Genomic DNA, 24,369 nt, shown 5'->3' with positions numbered 1-24,369 from the left:
AAGGAGCTCAAGGAGGCACTGAGGATGTTATTGCAATATTCAGTATTTCAATGAGGAACCTGTCTTCTGCATCTGATTCCCTGAAGTATACCTGGAGAAGGCAGAAACACCTTTGTTCATATATTTCATAATTGCTCATCCTTTTCGATATCATGCCAATATTTTAAATAATTTTATATTTTCATTTTATAAATTTAAGATATTTTTCTTCCTCTATCTCCTTCTACCTTTTCTTCTTGACCAAAGACCTCATGTAGAGGTGCTGTTAAGCTCTTTCTAGCTAACTAAATAAAGGAACCAGCAGGTAGGCAGTTTCTGTGGATCTCATTTCTCATACACTCTTCTCAGGTACAGCGGTGGTTGTGGGATGAAGATCCCTGCTACAACGTGGTGGAAAGCCCTGGTGTCCTCCTTTGGGGCTGCCCTTTCTGCCCTGGCAGGCACTCCCTCCCTGCAGCCTTTGGAGGGGACCTCCAAAGCCCATCTAGCCACCACCACTAGACACGCATGGACACCTACACCAGGCAGCCCAGGCCCATTTCCAGTTGGGTTTGGGGTATCTCCAGTTGAGGAGGACTCCCCCACTTTGGGGGAAACCTGATCGAGTGCTTGGTATTGGAAACATGATCCAGTTCTTGATATTGCTCACAGTAAAAGTGTTTTCCTGTGTGCAATTCCCATGTCTTGTCCAATCACTGGGCATTGCTGAGACTGTCAGAGGAAAAGATCTGATAGCAAATCCATGTCTCACAGACAGCTCATAGCAGCAGACAGAGATGAACTAGACATGTTTTCTTGGTATTAGTCAGAACCAAAATGCTCCCCTAGGCCTCTGTATTCAGTAAAAAGAGTTCAAGGATGAGAAGAGCATGTATTGATAGGAAGACCATGAAAAGCCACCAGGACAAGGGCCATTTTCTGCCCCTGCAGGAGACTGACCCTGGGCAAGGCCCAACCTGGGAAGCAGCTGTGTTGGACGTTCATGGTGGGCAGTGAGCTGGGCAGGAGGCAGCCATGTGCCCTGGGAGCACAGGAGGGAAGGCTGAGGGACACCTCACCGCAGCCTGCCAGGAGCTGCAGGGATGTCAGGAAGAGCCCCTGCGGGGCCAGGCTGTGCCCTGTGATGTGCAGGGAGCCCTCCTCTTGCCACTCTGCATGCGCTGGCTGCAGTAGAGGGGACCCCCAGCCAGCCCCTGCATGGGGCATGGGGCTGTGCCACCCGCCTTGCCCCGGGTTTGACTCCTTGTCTCTGCCGGGCCCCACCTTCCACACCCAAATGTGTCCCTTGGTTGTCGGCTCCCTTTCCACTGCCCTGTGGGAATACCAAACAGGGGCGGACAGGTTACCATTAGGTGTGCTGGTGTTTGTGTAATTCACATTGGTGATGGCACAAATGCCGGTTCCTTCACCAGTGATGCACATCCTTCTTCATGTTAGGCCAAACTCAATGTCCTTCTCTCTGCTTTTCCTCATGGATGAACTGGATTAGGTCTCCTTGATTATTCTGAGGCACAATGCAATGCTTTTTGCCTTCTGCTACTCCAGCACAATATGTGTGACTTTCCCTTACTCTGCACATTGACCTGCAGGGTCATTCCATATTGGTTGCTTTCAAAATGTTATTTGGACGGGGGCCATTTGCAAAGTGGGGCAAGCTGATGGGTTCTGCCTCAGCCATTTCGAGCATGCTATACTTGAGTTTTTCAGCCTGAGTTTGCTAAAAATGACCCAGGAAGGTAAACGGATGTTCACGTGTCTAGTAGGAATAAGGGAGAGTATCTCAGCTTTCCAATGGTCATTTCAAATCTAGGTCAATCTCAGGAACCCACTGAAGAAGAGGTTTGTCTTTGAAGGGGTGTTCCTATGCTGGACTGGGCTGCAGTTACAGGGACAAAGATCACTGCTGGCAGTGGAGGTGCCCTGGGAACTCCACCTGGCACCTGAGTTTCCCAAAGGGCTCCGGCCTCCTGCAGGTCTTTTCTGACACCTGCCAGTGCAGGGGAGCGCCTCAAACACAATGGGGCCACTGGAGGTTTTCCCTGATTATGCTTATGGTCAGACAGCAACACTCGGCCTGAACACCCAGTTATTTCTTTAGTACTCAAATGATAAAACGACTACTCATCAGCTCAAATGATTCAATCCCTTCTGTGAAACCTCTCACATGAAGTGTAATTTCTTTCATGAAGAAATGCTAATTTCCATGCTCTATATTAATGGCAGGAGAAGAAATTGTGATGTTCACCTGTGCTTGCATTCTCATCACTTTGTCTGTCATGGTGTGCTCCCTCATCTTCCAGGCACAAAACCCATCTTGATTACACAGAACATGCTGAATGTCCCCTTTCAACCTGCCTGTCTGGACCTGAACTTCCCATTGCTCTCCTGGTTTGCCCTCCCCTTACTCTTTGACCATTCAGACTGCTCTCAGTGACCCAGTTGCTGCTTTGAGTTTCAGTGAGTTCAAACTTGCCCATCTCTCAGCAGTCTGCCTAATGGTTTCCTTAGTAAGACCCTCGTCATTTATCATTGAATTAGTATGATATGGATTAATATTAACAAAATTATTTAAAATTTCCTATTAATCACTGTAAAATACATCATGTACAGTCATCCTTTTGGGAAGGTAAACATCACTGGAGGCAACAAAATAAGGAACTTTTTTTTTTTTTTTAAATTGCAACATGTTTTCCTGTTGCTTGTTTTGAAACAGGAAAACCCCTGTTCTTCCCACCTATGCAGGGCTTCAGAGGAGAAACCCTAGACCAATACCTACAGGAGAATGATGCTCTCAACCGAAACACAACAAAATTCAGCCTTTAAAATGAAGAAAGATTTTTATTAGATGCTCTTTGAAATCTTCCCCCTTAATTAGAACATGAAAACTCTACAATTAGCTGAACAAGTGTTGAAGACTTGAAGAAAATGGTGGGAGAGATATGGCTGCTTAGGAGTTTCTGTGTTTTAATGAGTTCCATGGAGTATTTTGGTGCTGAGTCAATGAAACTTGGGTACTGAGCGGAGAATGATGCAACTGTGCGAAAAAGCAAATGCAAAAGGAAAAGCTGAAGTGACTTGGAGTCTTAATGGGCCCCACTGAGGGCTGTTACTAACAAAGCTTCCCCAGGGACATGTTAGGACAGATAATTGGAGGCCATGATTACAGACAGGCAAAGCACTGTGCTGAGAAAAGTCTTGCTTGGTTTTGGTAATGCAGAAGGGCCAAGGCCTGACCCCAGCCACTGCGAGGAGAGACCTTGCATCCCCCTGTCTGCCTCAGGACTTTTGTTGGGGGTCTGAGGAATGCGATGGGCAGTGTGATGCCGTAAGAAGAACACTGGTATGACACCACCCTGCCTCTGCACAAGGTTGCAAGGAAGCAAAGAGGCTGCACTGCAATGACTATATGTCATCTTCTCATAAGCTCTAGCCAAAGGGACAGGGCTGTTGGGGCCTTCCATTCTCACCAGCACTCTGCCTTCTCCTCTGCATGATTTAAAATGCTGTCCCACACCTTTTCCTACTTCCTGGAAGTCTGCAGACACCCATCTCTGTTCACCACCTTGCTCTCATCCCAGCATTTCCGTCATTTCACAAATGTCTCATCAACCCTCACCAGCTGTTGCTTGAAAAAAGAAGCTAGGGTCCGATCATAGATACTCAGCAGCATCTCCCTAGCCATGGGCCTGCTGCTGGCCTTGCAGCTTCTTGTGGAGACACAGCCAAGCCTCGTGCCTCCTGCCGTGCAGTCATGGACTCAAGCAGAAGGGACAGGACAACCCATCTGGGGGCCTTCTTTCTGTCTGGGTCCTTTTGGCTCTGGAGGCAGAGGGAATCCCCCAGTCAGCATGCCAAGCAGGTGCCTTCTGCTGGTCTAGCAGGGCCACTGCCAGATGTCAGCCCAAAAGTCCAGATCCCAGGGAGAAGTCAAGGCTGACCTGTCAGCTACAGACAGAAGTGACCTCACAGTCCCTGCCACAGTCACATTCCTGCTGCTGGGGCAGGAGATCCTGAGGCAGAGCTGAGCTCATCTGAGCATTCCCACCCATCTCCTCCTTGTGGCCCACAAGCTCATCAGATCCATAGACCCTCACATCCATCTTTGAATGCCATGTGACTGCAGAGAAGTCTCACAATTCATGCCTCACGAGCAGTCCCCAGATGGAGCCAGAACCGGCTTGGGAAATGGAGGTCCGTGAAGCTGCAGGAGCCCTCTTCTCTTGCCTGGGAGATCCCCAGCACAGTGCCTGTGCCCCGCAGGGCCAGCCCCGCTCCCCAGGCCAGCACAAGAGGACTGGCCCAGCCACAGAGCAGCCCCAGAGTCCTCTCTACGATGCCATTTGCCATCAGACCCAGCAACTGCAGGAAATGCCCAGGCCAGTCAAGCCCAGTTATTATTGTTTGCTGGGCCTTGTGCTTCCAAGAAGTCAGACCCCAGTCCAGCCCTTTGTCCTTCAGTGATCACTATGGGACTCTGATCCATCCTGATGCCCAGAAAAACAAGAGGGCTGTCCAGGGAGAATCTCCTTGGGTGTATTTCTGACACCAGCTTTAGAGGAGGCGTACAGAGATGTGGCGGGGATGCCACTGCAGGTACATCAGGAAAGTCATGAAGGTGCATGAGATCTCGTGGCTAACTGTACTGGGTCTGGCTGGAATGTTAACTTTCCCGGCAGCAGCCCATACAGTGCCGTACTCTGTACTTGCCACCGGGGCTGCTCCTCCATGTGGCAGCTGGGCTCTTGGCCCTGAGCCCCTCCTGCATGCTGGGGCTGCTCCCCCAGCTCCAGAGGAGATGGGAAAAGAGGGATGCTAAGACCAATGAAGTTCTTAGGGCTTCTTTATTATCCGTATCTATACAAGAGGCCTGATCATATGTCCATAAAATGGACTTTCGTTACTTTGGCTCAAAGTAAAGAAAAAAATAACAGGTAGGGGTCTAAGAATAAGACTATTTAAATTAAAAAAAAATAAAAATGAAGTAAATAGCAATAAGAGATAAGAAGGGAATAATAGAGAAACCAATAGATTTTCGTCTCAGTTTCTGAAATAAAGTTGGAACTTTAAGGTACATCACTGATTCTGAAAAAGCATGTATTCAAAGAATTTACAGATTTCATCCTTGAGCACCCTGTTCCTCATGCTGTAGATGAGGGGGTTCACTGCTGGAGGCACCACTGAGTACATAAAAGACATCATAAGATTTAGAGTTTGGGAGGAGAGTGAGAGAGGTTTGAGGTAGGCAAACATGATGGTACTGAGAAAGAGGGAGAACACGGTCAGGTGAGGGAGGCACGTGGAAAAGGCTTTGTGCCGGCCCTGACAAGAGGGCATCCTCAGCACTGCCCTGAAGATCTGCACATAGGACAACACAATAAAAACAAAACAGCCAACACCTAAACAAAAGCTAAATGCAATAAATCCATCTTCCCTGAGGTAGGCATCTGAGCAGGAGAGCTTGAGGATCTGGGGGATCTCACAGAAGAACTGGTCCACAGCATTGCCTCGGCAGAGGGGCAGGGAAAATGTGTTGGCCGTGTGCAGAACAGCATGGAGAAAGCCACTGCCCCAGGCAGCTGCTGCCATCTGGGCACAAGCTCTGCTGCCCACGAGGCTCCCGTAGTGCAGGGGCTTGCAGATGGCAACGTAGCGGTCGTAGGCCATGATGGTGAGAAGGGAATACTCTGCACCAAAAAAGAGTAAGTAAAAGGAGAGTTGTGCAGCACAGCCTTGATAGGAGATGGCCCTGGTGTCCCAGAGAGCATTGGCCATGGCTTTGGGCAGAGTGGTGGAGATGCAGCCCAGATCGAGGAGGGCGAGGTTGAGCAGGAAGAAGTACATGGGGGTGTGGAGGCGGTGGTGGCAGGCTACAGCACTGAGGATGAGGCCGTTGCCCAGAAGGGCAGCCAGGTAGATGCCCAGGAAGAGCGCGAAGTGCAGGAGCTGCAGCTCGCGCGTGTCTGCAAATGGCAGCAGGAGGAACTCACTCACAGAGCTGCTGTTCAGCATTTTCTGACATTAAACACAGCTGCCTGTTGAAGAGAATGCAGAACAAAACTAGAACAGACTTCAATGAGGAAAACCTATTCCATGTCTTAGAACATCCCCCAGACGATCATCTCTCATTGCAGGAGAACCTGTATGAATCTCATTGCTTCTCTTCTGAGCTCTCTGTGCAATGCTCTGGGATTCTCAGTCTCCTGTACAATCCTGACAACACATTACCGTCAAGCTTGCCTCCCCTGCAATGCAGGAATGGGAAAACACAGAACCAAAAAAGTCTTCTCCTTCAGATAAACCAAGCCTCGATCTTCTTCTGGAAATGACACCTTATAAATGCCATTCCTTACAACATATTCAACTTCTCACTGGAGAAACAGATTGAACCATCCTGACAGATATGTGATGTGCCAGCTGTAGAAGACCCCTCTGGCAACCCCACCTGCAGTGCCCTGCTGCCAGAGCCTCACAGTGCCAAGAGCCTGCAGATGTGTCCTGCCACACGCTGCCCTCTGTTGTTGCGCTCCTCAGTGACTCCAAGCCCTCTCTCCTTCTGTCCTCTCTGTGTGTCAGCTGCGGTCAGAGCCCCCAGCCCTGCTGCGCTGTGTAGAGGAGCTGCTCCTGGGCACAGCTGTCTTTCTGTAGCGCTTACCAGGAGCTCCCCTTGGGCCCAGGAGCCCGGCCCAGCTCAGCAGCACAGCACCTGACCATGGCATCTCTTGCTCTGTGCCCTTGGGCTCCCTCGAGGTGTCCCTAAGGCCTCAGGGCTGACAGCTCCCCAAGGCAGCAGGCTCTCTGCTGAGGTGTGGTGTTCAAATCAGACTGAAGACATCACTGACTGCTTCTCTCTGTAGATGTCAGAGACTGATTTTTTAAAGTGTGATTTGTGCTGTTGGACTGTGGTTGTCAAATATGAGTACAAATGTTTCCCTCCCTTAACCCCTATTCTGTTCCCACTGCATGGCAGGACACCTCAACCATGACTGCCAGGGATCATTTCACCCCTCTGAATGTGTTCTAACAAGAGAGAGGGGAACTGAATGCTCTAAAAGGGTTTCCATGAAGGAAATTGGACACTAAACAGCATTTGTTGAGTTTTCCCAGTAATCCACAGAGAAAATCCTCTACCCATACAGAAATCTCTTCTTCCTCTCTCACATGACCAGCACGATGACTGGGATGTGGAACACCCCCATCACTGTGCTGGTGCCTGCCACCAAACACCTGCATGACTGCAGTGCTTCCTGCTGGGGACCATGCCCTATGGTCATCCCTGGGCTGTATGTCATCCCTGTTCTCTGCAAGGCTCGAGTAGTGGAAGGTCTGGCTCCAGAAGGCAGCTGTACCTGAACCAGGGGAATTTCTCTCATGTACAGAAGTTATTTCTCCTCCTCCCAGCTATTCTTCTGTGGTCCGAGTGTCATAGACACCTTCTGTGGTTTTTCCCCATTGCTGGAGCTGTCCTGCAGTGCCAAGGTGATATTCACAGTCTTTGATTTCATAATCTACATTTTGGATCCAATCTTCCTCTTCCCTCTCATGCAGTTTTCAGGTGTGTGTGTGTCCTGTATTGGCAGGCCAAGGCCTTATCCACCTGCTCTTCTGTCCTCACGAGTGTCACTGTTTTCTATGATACTGCCATCACTGTCTGTGAGAAACCCAAATACAGCCCTCCTCAGAGATCTTAATGAAACCCTTTCCTAAACCACCATCCTCCCAGTCAGTCCTCAGGTTGCCTAGAGGTGGTACGGGAAGGGTGAGAGAGGTTCAAGTGGATCTGCAGATGTCATCATAAGACCTCTCTCAAAGACCTTGGAAAGGACAGATGGATCAAAGACATTCCTCAGAACTTGGAAATGACAGATGTCAAACTCATCTGCTAATAGGAAGGCAAGCAGAAGGATGATAAAGCCTAAGCAAGGAATACAATGCCAACCTTAGCCTAAACCCCCAAACCAGACCTAAACTGAAGTCCTCAAAGCTTGCCCTTATCCTAAACCTTGAGCAGGCACCTTAAGCACAACACCAATCTCTCCCTCGATGCTTTGCCATTCCCTTGACCCAGGAGGGTGACCTCTAATCCCTAAGCATTAACCTGATCATCTAACCCCCAAAGCCCTCCACCATGCACACAGCACATCTCAGCTTCAACCCCACTCCTATCCCTAACTTCATCTGTTTGTCTCCGTGGGGCAGGGCAGGGACTGTGAGGTCCTGCAGCAGTCCCATGGCATTGGAAGAGGCATGTGAGGTGACAGGTATGTGATCAGATCAGAGGCCACAAGGAGGAGCTGGCTGGGAATGCTGGGATGAGGTCAGGTGTGCCTCCAGATGTGCTGGGCCTGCAGGAGGCTGTTAAGGAGGCTGTTAAGGAGGCTGGGAGGTCACTTCTGTCTCTGGAGCTGACAGACCAGTAGCAGGAAACGGCACAGATAGGAACCATAAAGGGCAGAAGCATGCTCAAAGCATTGAAGATGATGGTGAGGCACCTTCTGTTCTGGTCAGGTGATAGACCACAGGAAGAATGATGGCATGGGAGTCATGCCTGAAGTATAGTTTGTGAGACCATAGAACCAGAGAATGGCTCCTGTTGGAAGGGACCTTAAAGGTCATCTAGTTCCAAGCCCCTAGCCATGGACATGGATGCCTCCCATGAGGTCAGGTAGCCCACAGCCTCATCTAACCTGCTCTTGAACAGCTGCAGGGACGGGGCATCCACAGCTTCTCTGGGCAACCTGTTCCAGTGCCTCACCTCCCTCTGAGTGAAGAATTTCCTCCTAACTTCTAATCTAAATCTCCCCTCTTTTAGCTTAAAACCATTCCCCTTTGCCTTCTTATTACCTGACTGAGCAAAGAGTTACTCTCCATCGTGTTTATAAGCCCAACTTAAGTACTGAAATGCTGCGATGAGGTCACCCTGGAACCTTTTCTTCTCCAGGCTGAACAGACCCAGCTCTCTCAGCCTTTTTTCATAGGAGAGGTGTTCCAGCCCCTTGATCATATTCGTGGCCCTCCTCTAGACCCATTCTAACAGATGCACACCCTTCTCGTCCTGGGGGCACCAGTCCTGGATGCAACACTCCAAGTGGGGCCTCACCCGGGCAGAATACAAGGTGTAGAAGTAGAAGTGACCTCCCTCCACCTGCTGGCCACTCCTCTGCTTATGGAGCCCAGGATGCAGTTGGCCTTCTGGGCTACAAGCACAGAATGTACTGTCTCACTGTCTCACTGTTGATCTCACCATCTGTCATAGATAAAGATATTAAACAGCACCAGTCCCAGGACAGACCCCTGAGGTACAACACTTGTCACCAGCCTCCACTTGGACATAGAGCCTTTGAGCACCACGCTCTGGATGTGACCTTCAAGCTAACTCCTTATCCACTGAATGGTGCACCCTTCAAATGCATATCTCTCCAATTTGGAGACAAGGATGTCATGTGGGACAGTGTCAATGGTCTTACAGAAGTCCAAGTAGATGACATAGGTCGGTCTTCTCTTGTTGTCTGATGTGGTCACTCCGTTGTAGAAAGCCATCACATTGGTCAGGCACAATTTACCCTTTGGAGAAACCATGCTCGCTGTCTGACCTCTTTGTCTTGCATGTGCCTTGACTTCGATTCCAGGAGGATCTTTTCCATGATCTTTTCAGGCACAGAGGTGAGGCTCACTATTCGGTAGTTCCATGGGTTCTCATTTCTACCCTTTTTAAAAATGGGAGTGATGTTTCCTTTTTCCAGTCACCAGGGACTTCATCTGACTGCCAGGACTCTTCAAATATGATGGAGAGAGGCTTGGAAACTACATCAGCCAGTTCCCCCAGGACCCTGGGATGCAAGTCATCAGGCCCAATAGACTTGTATTTGTTGAGTTTCTTCAGGTGGTCTCAAACCTCCTCTTCACTTACAGCAAGTGAGAATTTGCACCCCCAGCCTCCATCTATGAGTTCAGGGAATGAAAGACTTGGGAAGCCTGACTGGCAGGGAAGACTGAGGAAAAGATGTTATTGAGTCCCTCAGCCTTCTCCATGTCTGTCATTACCAGTTCACCCTTCTCATCCATCAGAGGGGGTACAATCTCCTTGGCCTTTCTTTTCTGAGCAATGTATCTACAGAATCTCTTCCTGTTATTGTTTTCATCCCCTGCTAAGCTCGGTTCCACCTGTGCCTTGGCTTTCCTTATCATATCCCTCCACATCTGAAACTGAAACATGTGAGAGGGCCTGGGAAAAGTAGCCCTGAATCCTGAGAAGCCACTTGGGAAACAAAACTTGTAGGTCGGAAGCGTGATTTTGTGGAGGTGCAGAGCTGATGGGCACATTGTGCAGGATGCGCCTAAAGATCTTTGTGTCCTTTTCCCTCCTGACTACAATGCCACTTCATTCTCAGGAATGGAGGATACAACAGAGGTGAGACAGATACACTGAGATCACAGAATCACAGAATTTCTAGGTTGGAAGAGACCTCAAGATCATCGAGTCCAACCTCTGACCTAACACTAACAGTCCCCACTAAATGGAGGTGGTAAATGTCATCAGAAAGCTGATCCCAGTAAGATATGGGGAGGTCAGAAGCAGCCTGGACAAGAGACATGTGAGATTATGGGGTGGTAAGAGGAGCATGGCCAGCACAAATTAATGATTTCATAGAGGTAAGAGCATTCATGCAATGCCAATGCTGTAGTAAGACTGACTTAAAACAGTAATGTATGTCCCTTACCTTACTGGAAACAGTGATTTTAATCCCTAAACCTAAATGCTACTACAACACTCTGAAAGGAATCAATTTTCTCTCTTGATAACCGTAATCCCTTCACCTAACACTAACATTAAAATGCTCTATTTAACCCTAAACTCCTTGGCAGACGTAAAACACCCGTAAACCACGGAGCTTGTCCATACCTCAACCACAGATGTGACAGCATAAGCAGAACACCAAACAATCCCACTAAAACTTTGCTTAATCTCTAACCCAGAAAGCAAAAAGAGATACCGAGGGAGCTATAGAAAGCTCAGCTCTGCCTCAGGATCTCCTGCCCCAGCAGGAGGAATGTGACTGTGGCAGGGACTGTGAGGTCACTTCTGTCTCTGCACTTGATAGGGCAGCAGCAGGAACGTGTCACGCAAAGGGACTGTGAGGTCACTTGTGTCTGAAGTAGGTGGCAAGTCAGCCTTGGCTTCTCCCTGGGAGCTGCACTTTTGGGCTGACATCTGGCAGTGGCCCTGCTAGGCCAGCAGAAGGCACCTGCTTGGCATGCTGAGTGGGGGATCCCCTCTGCCTCCAGACCCAGGAGGACCCAGACACAAAGAAGGCCCCCAGATGGGTTGTCCTGTCCCTTCTGCTTGAGTCCATGAGTGGGCAGCAGCAGGCACAAGGCTTGTCTGTGTCTCCAGAAGAAGCTGCAAGGCCAGCAGCAGGCCCCTGGCTTGGAAGCTGCTGCTGAGGTGACTTGTGTCTGGTTGGCTGCGAGGCCGCAAGGAGCCCAATGGGTTGGGATGCCTACTCCAGGAGGGTTTTCCACCCTGATGGAGCTTCCTTTGGTAGTAGGAAACAGCAGAAGAAAAAACTGCCACAAAGTTTGCATTGGAAGTTTGGTACTGGCCATGAGGAGGAAGAAATGTCCAGGGGAACAACTGGTCTTGCTGATAGTTAACAGAGGCAAAGAAGGCATTAAGTGTCTCAGCCTTTACCTCATCCCTTGTCACTGGGTTTTCCCCCCAAAATCCAATAAAGGATTATGATTCTCCCTAATCCTCCTTCATTTAAACTATTTCTATCATTTTTATCTTATTTTATTTTATTTTTTTAATTGTCTTTGACGGTAATAAATGGATTGAGCTCCAGCTGGGCTTTGGCCCGTCCAGTTTTGACATGCACATCCCCGTAACATTCAGGACACAGCTCCAGACAAACTGACAGCATGCCTGAGAAGAAAGCACAGCAAATGTGGAACCTGACAGCCTTCCATCCCCTGCCCTTCTGTGACTGTGCTGCAATGCCATTTAGCTGGTTACTCCTGAATTATCCAAATTTCCATGCAACTCTTGCTGCTGCTGCTGTCTGGTCAGAGATAGCACAATTACACGAAGGTTGAACTGTCTGCCTGCTGGCATTAACAGCTGATAGAATGGAGCATCACTGTGGGGCAACCTTGAGAAACTGCAGGATTTTGACTTCAGAAAACTTCTGACTTTAACATGGAGAAGAGCCCAGTCCTGTACCAGAGGGAGAGAAACCCCACCCATCAGGGCAGACTGGGACCCTGCTGAATGAGTAGTGCCCAGGAAGAGGAGGGCTTGGGCACCACGAGGGATGCCATATGAGCAGTGGTGCCTGCTCAACAGGAACCAGGCCAGCTTCCTACAGAGCTGCCTTACAAGGAGCATGGCCACCAAGAAGATCTGAGTTATCACGCTCATCTCAGATCTGCTGTGACACCACAGAGATAAGGGTCTGCAGCCAAAAAGGAAAGATGTGGAGGTCTCGGAGTCCCTAGGAAAGCCATGTTTAGACAGGATAGAGGGCTGTGCCAAGGCTTAAAGTCCCAACAGGACCAGGTCTTTGTGTCCATAGTTATGGCTGTTTTCTCTGCTACTGAGGCCTATGACGAGACAGCTGACTGTTAAAGCACCAGGGCCTCATTGCCTCCTCATCCCCTCCCATGAACCAGGCAGGGGTTGCACCATTTTCCTGCACTTGGCCATGCACATTCCCATCTCCTACCGCCCCACAAAGAGCCCTGAGCAAGGTGTGAAGGGAAAGGATCTCCCTTACCAGGGGATGGGGCAAGCCCTGGCCCTTGTGCTTGGTGACACACATCCACTTTTCCTACACATCAGTGTCACCTTCACATTGCTTTTGTCTCCTTGTCCTCACTGCCTCCAGGGTTCTGCTCTAACGAGCTCCAAGGGAGGCTGTGTCAGTGCTGGCCCTCAGGGGGACACTGCAGGAAACTTGCCTCTGACTTGCACTTCTGGAGAGATGTCTTCAATTGTCTCTGAGTGCCTGAGGTTTGTGGGCTCATCAGCAAAGCCCCCAGAGGGGTGATTGCAGTGCCTTGGGCTGGTGCTGAGCTGGGCCGGGCATGTGGGACAGAGAGAGCTCCTGGCAAGAGAGCCCTGGTGCAGAGAGCCAGCTGTGCCCAGGAGCAGCTCCTCTGCACAGCACAGCAGGAAAGAGACACAGAGGCAGACACAGAGAGAAGAAAAGGAGAGAGGGGATGAAGGCAGTTGGCAGTGGGAGGATGCTGAGAGCTGCCTGCAGGAGAAACCTGCACAGCCTTTGACAAGGTAAGTGTCTGGCTGCAGGGCCATGCAGCTGCAGTTCCTGGAAGGGTCTCCTGCTGGGTCTTGTTTCTGGGAGTGCAGTGGACAATGCAGTAGGCTTTGAGAGTCCTGCTGGATTGCACTGAGAGGTGAGGAAGTCTGGCAGAAGCCCCTTGGAGTGCCCTAAGGCAGGTGCCCCCGGTCAGCCCAGAACACCCTGCCCTGGCTGGCCATGCCGGGCTCTCTGTCAGCTGCCCCGTAGCTCCTGCAGCCATGGAGGTGCCCCTTGGCAGGGCCCTGTTGGTGGCAGGGTGCTGCAGGGCAGCGCTGAGCACAGCCACATGGGATGGGGTCTGTGAGCACGGGCAGGGGGAAAGAAGAGGTGGGCGCAGAGCAGCAGCTCCCGGCAGGGACAGCTGCAGGCAGCAGAGAGAGGGGCAGGCGGCCAGAAGGAGCTGTTGGCAGAAACGCCGTGGCAGGGGGGATTCGGGGACCTCGTGGCCATGCCCTTCAGTGCAGACGCCTTCCCCTGGAGCTGCCCCTCCCTGGCCTCCTCTCCCCCTGCAGCCCATGGACTGTGGGGTAGGCAGGGGTAGAAGAGAAGGTAGAGCTCAGACAGGGATGCTCCCAAGCTCTGTCTGTGTGAGAACTTTACCTCAGGTGAGGTTTCTGTCCAGCTGCACTTGGACCGGGGCTTCTCTGCTCTCAGCTGTCTCCAGTTTCTTCTCAAGGAAACTCCAGAGCTGGGAGGTCCTGTGGCTCAGACAGGAAACACACAGCAGATTAGAACATGACTTGTGGGCAGTGGCCTGTGTAACTCTGCATTCAGATGTGTTGTTTGAAATAACAGTGAAAAGCTCATTGATCTGACCAGTGAACTGAACTTGAGCTTCCCCCATGTTCCTGATTCCTTCCTGCTGTATAGCAGAGAGGACTCCTCTGCAGCCTACAGCAGCCCCTGCTCCCAGTGCCACTCTCAGACGGCACCAGCCACAGCTCAAGCAGGAGAGATGCAAAAGATTTTCATGCAAAGAGAGAGGCTCAGGTTACGGGATTCTTTAAGAGACACAATAGGTTTTCCTCAGAGAACTCTGTTTTAACATTGTTCTGTATTTTGCTCTTTACCAGGAAAGCATGTGTATGGACAGCAAATGCCCAACATCAGCTCCGTGAGCGAGTTCCTCCTGCTGGCATTCGCAAACACGCGCAAGCTGCAGCTCCTGCACTTCGCGCTCTTCCTGGGCATCTACCTGGCTGCCCTCCTGGGCAACGGCCTCATCCTCACTGCCGTAGCCTGCGACCACCACCTCCACACCCCCATGTACTTCTTCCTCCTCAACCTCGCCCTCCTCGACCTGGGCTGCATCTCCACCACTCTGCCCAAAGCCATGGCCAATGCCCTCTGGGACACCAGGGTCATCTCCTATCAAGGATGTGCTGCACAGGTCTTCTTTTTATTCTTCTTGTTTGGCTCAGAGTATTATCTCCTCAGCGTGATGGCCTATGACCGCTACGTTGCCATCTGCAAGCCCCTGCACTACGGGAGCCTCCTGGGCAGCAGAGCTTGTGTCCAGATGGCAGCAGCTGCCTGGGGCAGTGGCTTTCTCAATGCTGTCCTGCACACAGCCACTACATTTTCCCTGCCCCTCTGCCACGGCAATGCTGTGGACCAGTTCTTCTGTGAAATCCCCCAGATCCTCAAGCTCTCCTGCTCAGATGCCTACCTCAGGGAAGTTGGGGTACTTGTGTTTAGTGTTTCTTTAACATTTGGTTGTTTTGTTTTCATTTTGGTGTCCTATGTTCAGATCTTCAGGGCAGTGCTGAGGATGCCCTCTGAGCAGGGCCGGCACAAAGCCTATTCCACGTGCCTCCCTCACCTGGCCGTGGTCTCTCTGTTTGTCAGCGCTGCCATATTTGCCTACCTGAAGCCTCCCTCCATTTCCTCTCCATCCTTGGACCTGGTTGTCACACTTCTGTACTCAGTGTTGCCTCCAGCAGTGAATCCCCTCATCTACAGCATGAGGAACCAAGAGGTGAAGGATGCAGTGAGGAAACTTCTTCAATACATGTTTCTTAAGCATCAGTGATGTGTTCAGAAGATGTATTTCTGATAATATGCAACTTTGATTCATATTATATCATTTTTTGTCATTACTAGTGCTATCAATACATTATAATTAATAATAATCCTTACAGAAATAAAATGTCATTTAGGAAAATGATACGATATTTTTAAATTGTTTTTCTCTGTTAGTATTTTAAAAATATTTTATTATGTTTTTAATAATGTAATTCTTAGCATTCTAAATGTCACATTTTGTGTTTGCTTTGACCATATCATCTAACATACATAGAGAACCAGGCTTCCTTGGTAGATAAAGACAATAAAGTTATCATCAGAAATTCATTGGTCTCAGTATCCCTCTATTCCCATCTCCTCTGGAGCTGGGGCAGAGCCTCAGCAACCAGGACGAGCTCGGGGCCAAGAGTCCAGCTGCCACATATTGTATTTGGATTAGACCTTGTGGATCTAGGTGACAGTCCTGTTGTCTCTATAGCAGGGCTAGCACAAAGCCTTTTCCACGTGCGTCCCTCACCAGGCCATGGTGTCCGTCTCCCTCAGGCCTGTCATGGTTGCCTGCCTGAAGCCCCCTCTATCTCCTCCCAATCCCTGGACCTGGTGGTGGCAGTTCTGTACTCAGTGGTGCCTCCAGCTGAGCATGTCCTCATCTGTAGCATGAGGAGTCAGGAGCTCAAGCATGCCCTTTGGAAATTGATGGCGAGATGTGTCTTGGATGCAAGAAATTTCTGATCTGCTTCTGCACATGACTTGTAATGTTAATGATTCTAGGAATAGCAGTATACCTTTTTTGTTTTGTCTTGATTTGGTTTGTTTCATTTTGTTTTTGGTTGATTTTGTGCATATTCGTATTACATTAATTCAGCTAATGAGCACCTATTAAAATGAAATGGATGTACCTGTTGAATACAGCTCAAAGACATGTGAAGCCATGCTCTCTGTGAATTTAACCTTAACTGAGTTAAAATTCAACTGCCATTTTGTCTGAAATCTGTCCTCTGAGAGCAGTCCTGGCTATGCAGGGGCAGTGCCCGTGTGCAGGGGTGCAGAGGAAAAGAGTCCCATCCCAGCAGCACGGCCAGGGAGCACCAGCGCTTGGGGTATGCAGAGCTGCTCTCTTGCCACTGCCGCCCTCTCCTGCTGAGCCTTGTTGGTGGGCTCAGGCCCGGCTGCTCCTCTCACTTGGTGCCAGTGCTGCTGTGGGCTGTGCTGGAACTGCAGGCAGGGACAGGCAGTGGGCACGGCAGTGGCACAGCTGGCCTCCACTGCAGCACTTCCCTCCTAAGGGGGGATCTCCTCCGAGGTGGACTGACCAGAGCTCAAGTGCTCAGTCTGGTGTGAGCAGGCAGAGAAGAGCTCTGCAGCCCCAGGGCACACAGCAGCCCCATCAAAGGAGCCTGGCGAGTGATTCCTTGCAGCCCTGGGGAAATGGCAGTGACCCCATGAGCTGGCTCTGCCTCCCAGCCTGCCCAACACGGCCGTGCAGAGTGCCCCCCTGCCCCGGGCACCACAGCCCCCTCGCTCTGCAGAACAGCACCACCAGCTGGGGCTGGGGCTGGGGCTGGGAGGGTGCTTCCCCTGAGTGTCTTCTAGGCCAGCTTCAGGCTTCTGGACTTGAGTGTGATCTCCACTGTGCACTAGGAGCTGAGAGACCACCAAGAGGCATGGGGCTACAACATTTCCTGCAAGGTTCCTCCTGCCCTAGCACCACCCAGGACTGGCACGGAACTGGGTCCTGTGTGTCAGAGAGGCTGGGAGCCCAGCAGGTGTGCCATGAGCTTGGAGGATCACAACCAGATCATTTCTACCTGGGCAGGTCCTGGCCCAAAAAGGGGGTGTTTTGTAGGTGTGGTATTATAAGCTCAGTGGTGCGTCACAAACACTAAGTCCACCAGGAAGCGAATGGCTGTTAAATGGCCTGTGAGTTGAGCTCTTTCTGAAGTAGCTGACAGGTTACCCTTGACTCCTGGCTGGGATCTGTGCCTTTAGGCTCACATCTGCCAGTGTCCATGGTAGGGCAGCAGAAGGCACTTGCTGTGCATGTAGTTTCTGAGATCGGCTCTTTCTAAGTACCTGGTAGGCCCCATGTTGGAAGAGGTCTTGGATAGGGGTTGTCATGTCAGAGGTGTCAGCTTTTGCCTGAAGTCATCCTTTAGGACTGTTTTCAGTTTTCTACACAGAGGGGACCACTGCCTCCAAGACACTAGGGGCAAACTGAACGATGCATGAGGGTTTGGGGAAAGGTACCCTGGGTGCAAAGAAGGCATTCTGTATCCAGAAGTTGGAGGCAGGAAACAAAATTTTGCGGGTGGTACAAGAACTGCAGGCCACATTGTGCAGGGTTCACCTACAGCTTTGGGTTATTTTCCATCCTGACTTAGGAGTCATTTCAGTCTCAAAAAAGGAGTAGGCAACAGATATGAGACAGATACTCTGAGATCATGAAAGCCATCAGAAAGCTGCCCCTACGAAGATGACTGATATGGGGAAGTCAGGAGAAGCCTGGCGAGGAGAGATGTGAGATTTGGAGTAGGGAAAAGGAGTTTGGCCAGCAGAAATTAAAGATTTCTGTGAGGTTAGAACGTTCAGGCAATGTTGATTCTGCTGTAACTGTGATTTAAATAGTCATGTAAAGCCCTTCCCCTATTTTAACTAGTGACATTAATCTGCAAACGTAAATGCTACTCCACACCCTGCAGGAATCCACTACTCTTAAGCCTGATCTCAAAGTATCCCTTGAAGCCAAAACTCAGCCCATAGCCCCTTTCCCTTACCTTTACTCTTTTGCTCACCCAGATCTGATCCGCTTGTGGGCCAAAAGAAGGAGATGGTGGGAATCCTCTGAAGAGCTCAGCTCTGCCTCAGCATCTCCTGCCCCAGCAGCAGGAATGCGACTGTGGCAGTGACTGGGAGGTCACTTCTGTCTGTAGGTGGCAGGTCACCCTTGACTTCTCCCTGGGAGCTGCACTTTTGGGCTAACATCTGGCAGTGGCCCTGCTAGGCCAGCAGAAGGCACCTGCTTGGCATGCTGACTGGGGGATCCCCTCTGCCTCCAGACCCAGGAGGACCCAGGCAGAAAGAAGGCCCCCAGATGGGTTGTCCTGTCCCTTCTGCTTGAGTCCATGGCTGGGCAGCAGGAGGCACAAGGCTTGGAAGATGCGGCTGAGGTGACTTGTGTCTGCTTGGCTGAGAGGCCGCAAGGAGCCTGCTGGGTTGGGATGCCTACTTCAGGAGTAGTTTCCACCCTGATGGAGCTTCCTTTGGTAGTAGGAAAGAGCAGGAGAAAAAAAAAAAAAAAAAAAACTGCCACAAAATGTTCCATGGAAGGCTGGCACTGGTCACAAGGAGGAAGAAATGTCCCTCAAGGCGTCATGCAATGGTTCTATACGTCACCCTCTGATAAGACCATGGCTTTGTGTTTCAAGGAACAGCTGGTCAGGGCCAATCAGATATCGGTGAAAGCAAGGCATGAAAGCAAGATGGTGAACTGAGATGGGTGTCTGCAGACTTTAAGAAAATAGGGTGATGTGTGGGACAGCATAGGAAAGCCTGCCGAGGAGAAGGCAGAGGGTGCTGGCAAGAATGGCAGGCCCCAACAGCCCTGAATTTTTTGTCCCCTTGGCTAGAGTTTATGAGGAGATGTTATATTCATTGTGATGGGGCCAAATAGATTCCTTTCAACCCTGTGCAGCACCCTAGAGGTGTCATACCAGTGTTCTTCTCATGGCATCGCACTGCCCATCACAGCCCACAGACCCCAGGAAGAGCCTTGAGCCATACTTGGGGGTGACTTTTGGGCTGACATCTGGCAGTGGCCCTGCTAGGCCAGCAGAAGGCACCTGCTTGGCATGCTGAGTGTTGGCATTGCTTCCTTGCAACACTGTGCAGGGCTGTGGAGGTGTCTTAATGAAGTTCTTCTAGTAACATCACACTACCCACCACATCCCACAGACCCCAAGAAGAGCCTTGAGCCAGATGTGGCGGTGCAGGATCTCCCCTTCCAGTGGCTGGGGTCAGGCCTTGGCTCTTCTGTTTCACCAAAACCAACCAAGATTTTTCTCAGTGCAGTGCTTTGCCTTTCTGCAATCATGGACTCCAATTATCCGCCCTAACGAGTCCCTGGGGAGGCTTTGTTAGCAACAGCCCTCAGTGGGGCCCATTAATACTCCAACTCACTTCAACTTTTCCTTCTGACTTTACTTTCTCTAGCAGTTGCATCATTCTCCTCTCAGTAACTGAGTTTCATAGACTCAGTGCCACAATACACCATGGAACTCATTAAAATGCAGAAACTCCTAACATCTCTTCCATAGTTTTCTTCAAGGCTTCATTCCTTGTGTATCTAATTACAGAGCTTGCATGATGTAGTCAAAGAAGATTTCAAAAAGCACCTAATAAAAAATCTTTTATACTTTCAAAGGCTGATTTTTGCTGCATTTCAGTTTTGAGCATCATTCTCCTCTTGCTATTGATCCAGGGTGACTTCTTTGGAGACCTCTGTGGGGAGGAATAGCAGAGTCTGGAGGTCTGACACCTCCACTGCCAGCAGTGGTCTTTGTCCCTGTAACTGCAGCCCAGCCCTGCACATGAAAGCCTTTCTAAGACAAGTCACGTGTTTGTTTTTTTTTTTTTGATAAAATAAAATAAAATAAAATAAAATAAAATAAAATAAAATAAAATAAAATAAAATAAAATAAAATAAAATAAAATAAAATAAAATAAAATAAAATAAAATAAAATAAAATAAAATAAAATTGTAATGACCATTGGAACCAGAGAAATACAGATTAAGTATCAGTAGGTACCTGATCATCCATGGTGTCTCTTAGGTCTTTGGAAAACTCAGGGTGAAAATTAAAGACATCTACTTTTTTTTTACCCTACTCTATTGTCCAGTCAATAGAGTAGGGCAGTCCTACTTCCTGTGCTGTAGATGCAGAAGGCAAAAAGAATTGCATTGTGCCTGACACTACCCAAGTACATGTAACCCAGGACAAATCTTACAAGGAGCAGCTGAGGGAGCTGGGATTGTTCAGCCTGGAGAAGAGGAGGATCAGGGGTGACCTTTTTGCTCTCTACAGCTACCTCAAAGAAGGCTGTAGAGACGTGGGGGTTGGTCTGTTCTCCCACGTGCCCAGTGACTGGACGAGGGGGAATGGGCTAAAGTTGCACTAGGGGAGGTTTAGGTTGGATATTAGGAAAAACTTTACTGAAAGGGTTGTTAGACATTAGAATGGGCTGTCCAAGGAAGTGGTTGAGTCACCATCCCTGGGGTCTTTAAAAGACGTTTAGATGTTGAACTTAGTGATATGGTTTAGTGGAGGACTGCTTAGTGTTAGGTCAGAGGTTGGACTGGGTGATCTTGGAGGTCTCTTCCAACCTAGATGATCCTGAGATTCTGTGATCATCTAGTCAAACCTTCTTCTATGGACAGGAACAATTTCCATTAGATTAGGTTGCCCAAAGTCACCTGCCAACTGGCCTTGAACTAGGGTTCACATTTCTGGGTTAGAGATTAAGCAACGGTTTATTGGGAGGATAGGGTGTCGTCTGTGGCTGGGGTATGGACAAGCTTCGTGGTTTATGGATTTCTTTAGGTCTGCGAAGAAGTCGTCTAGGGTTAAATAAAGTGTTTTAATGCTAGTGTTAAGGGAAGGGATTAGGATGAGCAAGAGAGTAAAGGTAAGGAAAGGGGCTATGGGCTGAGTTCTGCTTGAAGGGATACTCTGAGGTCAGGTATTACTGCAGGGGATTTCTGTCAAGGTGTTGGAGCAACATTCAGGTTTTGGGATTAGGGTTACTGGTCAAAATAGTGTAAGGGTTTTACATGACTGTTTTAAGCCAGTTTTAAAGCACCATCAACATTACATGAAACCTCTTACCTCTACAAAATCATTAATTTCTGCTTCCCAAGCTCCTCTTCCCTCCCCCAAATCTCACTTCTCTGGTGGCCAGGCTTCTCCTGTCATCCTCATATTGGTTTTCTTATTGGGATCAGCTTTCTGGTGGCTTTCATGGAATCAGAGGATCTGTCTCGCTCTGCCGGCTACTCTGTTGCTGAGACAGAAGTGGTGTTGTAGTCAGTAGGGAAAAGGGCACAAAGTTTTGTAGGAGCATCCTGCAAGTGCCCATCATCTCTGCACCTCCACAAAAGTGTACATCCAACGTACAAGTGTTGGTTCCAGAATGACTCCTATGGATCCAGGCTAACATTTTGCAGGCCTTCATGCAGGATGTACCTCCCTTCAAGAATCTGAAAGGCAGTAGCTTCACCTATGGAGAAAGCTAAAACCAGCTATGAGGTATGAGTTTAGTCAAAAGCTGAGATCTCTGACATGACAACCAGAGGTGCTGCTCTGCAGAGCTAGGGGGCTGTGGTGCCTGGGGCATGGGGGCACTCTGCCGGGCAGTGCTGGGCAGGCTGGGAGGCAGACCCAGCTCATGGGGCCACTGCCATTGCCCCAGGACTGCAAGGAATCACTCTCCAGGCTCCTTTGCTGGGGCTGCTGCGTGCCCTGGGGCTGCAGAGTTCTCTTATGCCTGCTCACAGCAGATTGAGCACTTGAGCTCTGCTCAGTCCACCTCAGACAGGCTCACGCTCTGTGGGCTCCATTCACTGCTGTCTCCTGGGCTCACGCTGGCCTGACAGAGGAGGCCAGTGAGTGATTTTTTGCAGGCCTGGGGCAATGGCAGTGATATTTCCTTGTTTCTCACAGCCTTCTCACAGGTCTTTCTCATAGCACTTCCCACTGCCCAGCACTGCCTCCCAGGTGGGACTAAGACAACGTTCAGAAGGGCCTTGGGCTTCCTCAGTCGTCCTGCTTATTAGGACCTTCCTGACTCCCCACAGAGCTCAGAGGGAGCCTTCTTGTCCAGTGTGTGGCCCTGCACTGGCTCTGACCGTGACGAAGTAATTCTCTGCAGAGCAGCCCCTGTGGTGCTGTGTTTTCAGTATGTGACTGTACTGGGTCTGGCTGGGATGGAGTTACCTTTTCCTGTAGAAGCCCACCCAGTGCTGTGCTCTGCTTGAGTAGCTAGAACAGCACTGGTATCACGGTTGTGTTTTGTCTTCTGCTGAGCAGTACTGTCATAGCATCAGGAATCCCTCTAATCCCCCCTCCCCAAAGAGCCATCAGGCTGCGGGTGTGCAAGAGACAGGGAGGGGACATCACCAGGCAGCTTACCTAAACCAGCCACAGAGATATTCCATACCATATGATGTCACACTCAGCAATAAAAGGTGGAAAATGGAAGGAGAGGGGAGAGGTGGGCTCCCGTTATGAAAACGTTTGTCCTCCTGAAAATCAGCTGTGTCTATTGAGGCCCTGTTTCAGGAAGTAGTCAAGCATCATGGTCATAAATAGCTTTTTTTTTTTTTTTTTTTTTTTTAAATAGCTTCTTTGCTAGTTCACAGGTGATGGAAATACACTGCAGCTGAGACCTATGAATTTCTGCTCGCTTCTTTATTGTCTATAGGTACACAGAAAACCTGGCTTCACATATACATGAGATGATTAGGAAAAGTAAAGAGATAAATGAACAGGTAGGAGGCTAACAATGACATGAATTAAATCGACTCCACAAACTTGGAGAACATATTTATCAAGAAAAAAAATACCAAATTACTTTCCTGTTTCTGAGATAAACTCAGAATGTAAAGGCACATTATAGTTTCTTAAGAAATATGTATTTCCTCAGTGCATCCTTGAGCTCCTGGTTCCTCATGCTGTAAATGAGGGGGTTCACTGCTGGAGGGAACATGGAGTAGAGAAAAGATACTGCAAGGTCCAGGTATGGGGAGGAGATGGAGGGGGGCTTCAGGTAGGCAAACATGATAGTGCTGATAAACAGAGAGACCACGGCCAGGTGAGGGAGGCACGTGGAAAAGGCTTTGTGCCGGCCCTGCTCAGAGGGCATCCTCAGCACTGCCCTGAAGATCTGCACATAGGACACCACAATAAAAACAAAGCAACCAACAACTAAACAAAAGCTAAATGCAATAAATCCAACTTCCCTGAGGTAGGCATGTGAGCAGGAGAGCTTGAGGATGTGGGGGATTTCACAGAAGAACTGGTCCACAGCATTGCCTTGGCAGAGGGGCAGGGAAAATGTGTTGGTCGTGTGCAGGACAGCAGTGAGAAAGCCACTGCCCCAGGCAGCTGCTGCCATCTGGGCACAAGCTCTGCTGCCCACGAGGCTCCCGTAGTGCAGGGGCTTGCAGATGGCAACGTAGCGGTCGTAGGCCATAACAGTGAGAATGCAATACTCTGTTGTGATAAAGAAGGCAAAGAGAAAGACCTGTGCAGCACATCCTTGATAGGAGATGGCCCTGGTGTCCCAGAGGGCATTGGCCATGGCTTTGGGCAGAGTGGTGGAGATGCAGCCCACGTCGAGGAGGGCAAGGTTGAGGAGGAAGAAGTACATGGGGGTGTGGAGGCGGTGGTGGCAGGCTACGGCTGTGAGGATGAGGCCGTTGCCCAGGAGGGCAGCCAGGTAGATGCCCAGGAAGAGCGCGAAGTGCAGGAGCTGCAGCTCGCGCGTGTCTGAGAATGCCAGCAGGAGGAACTCACTCACAGAGCTGACGTTGGGCATTTTCTGACATTGAGCACTGTTGTCTGTAGAGAAGGAGAAGGCAGAAAAAGTTTAGAAGACAATTCTCTGAGGAAAACCTACTGCAAGCCTTAGAGCACTCTCATCTGAAGCCTCTCTCTTTGCTAAAGGAGCTTTCTGCAGCTCTATCACTTGAGTCCCAGCTGATTCTGGGTGAGACTGGCACTGCAAGCATGGATTGCTGGGGACTTTAGAGGTGTCCTTCCTTCTGTGAAGCAGTCAGAAAGCAGGAACAAGGGGGAAACTCAAGTTCAGTCCACTTATGAGATCCATGAACTTTGCAGGGTTGTTGCAAAAAACACCTCCAAACACACTGTAGAGCGACTCAGATTTTGTTATGCTTAGTAGAACAATCACACTCTTGTGTTTCCAAAGAAGTGGAGACAGCTTAAAGCAAAGAAGCCCCAACCCCAGT

General features: G+C 49.8%; 2 protein-coding genes across 2 annotated transcripts; one reads left to right on the top strand and one right to left on the bottom strand.

Moving 5' to 3' along the window:
- Positions 1-14,415: 14,415 nt before the first annotated feature.
- On the top strand, positions 14,416-15,351 carry LOC137846901 (olfactory receptor 14C36-like). Its single transcript, XM_068665007.1, has one exon. It carries the CDS (start codon positions 14,416-14,418, stop codon positions 15,349-15,351), a length of 936 nt encoding a protein of 311 aa, XP_068521108.1.
- A 7,658-nt stretch (positions 15,352-23,009) lies between these two features.
- Positions 23,010-23,936, bottom strand: LOC137847524 (olfactory receptor 14C36-like). The gene has a single exon (XM_068665804.1). It carries the CDS (start codon positions 23,934-23,936, stop codon positions 23,010-23,012), a length of 927 nt encoding a protein of 308 aa, XP_068521905.1.
- Between the last annotated feature and the right edge of the window lie 433 nt (positions 23,937-24,369).

The sequence above is a fragment of the Anas acuta genome, chromosome W (assembly GCF_963932015.1).
Source record: "Anas acuta chromosome W, bAnaAcu1.1, whole genome shotgun sequence".
Lineage (NCBI taxonomy): Eukaryota > Metazoa > Chordata > Aves > Anseriformes > Anatidae > Anas > Anas acuta.
Note: the sequence above shows the minus strand (reverse complement) of the source record. Positions and strands in the feature narration are given on the sequence as shown.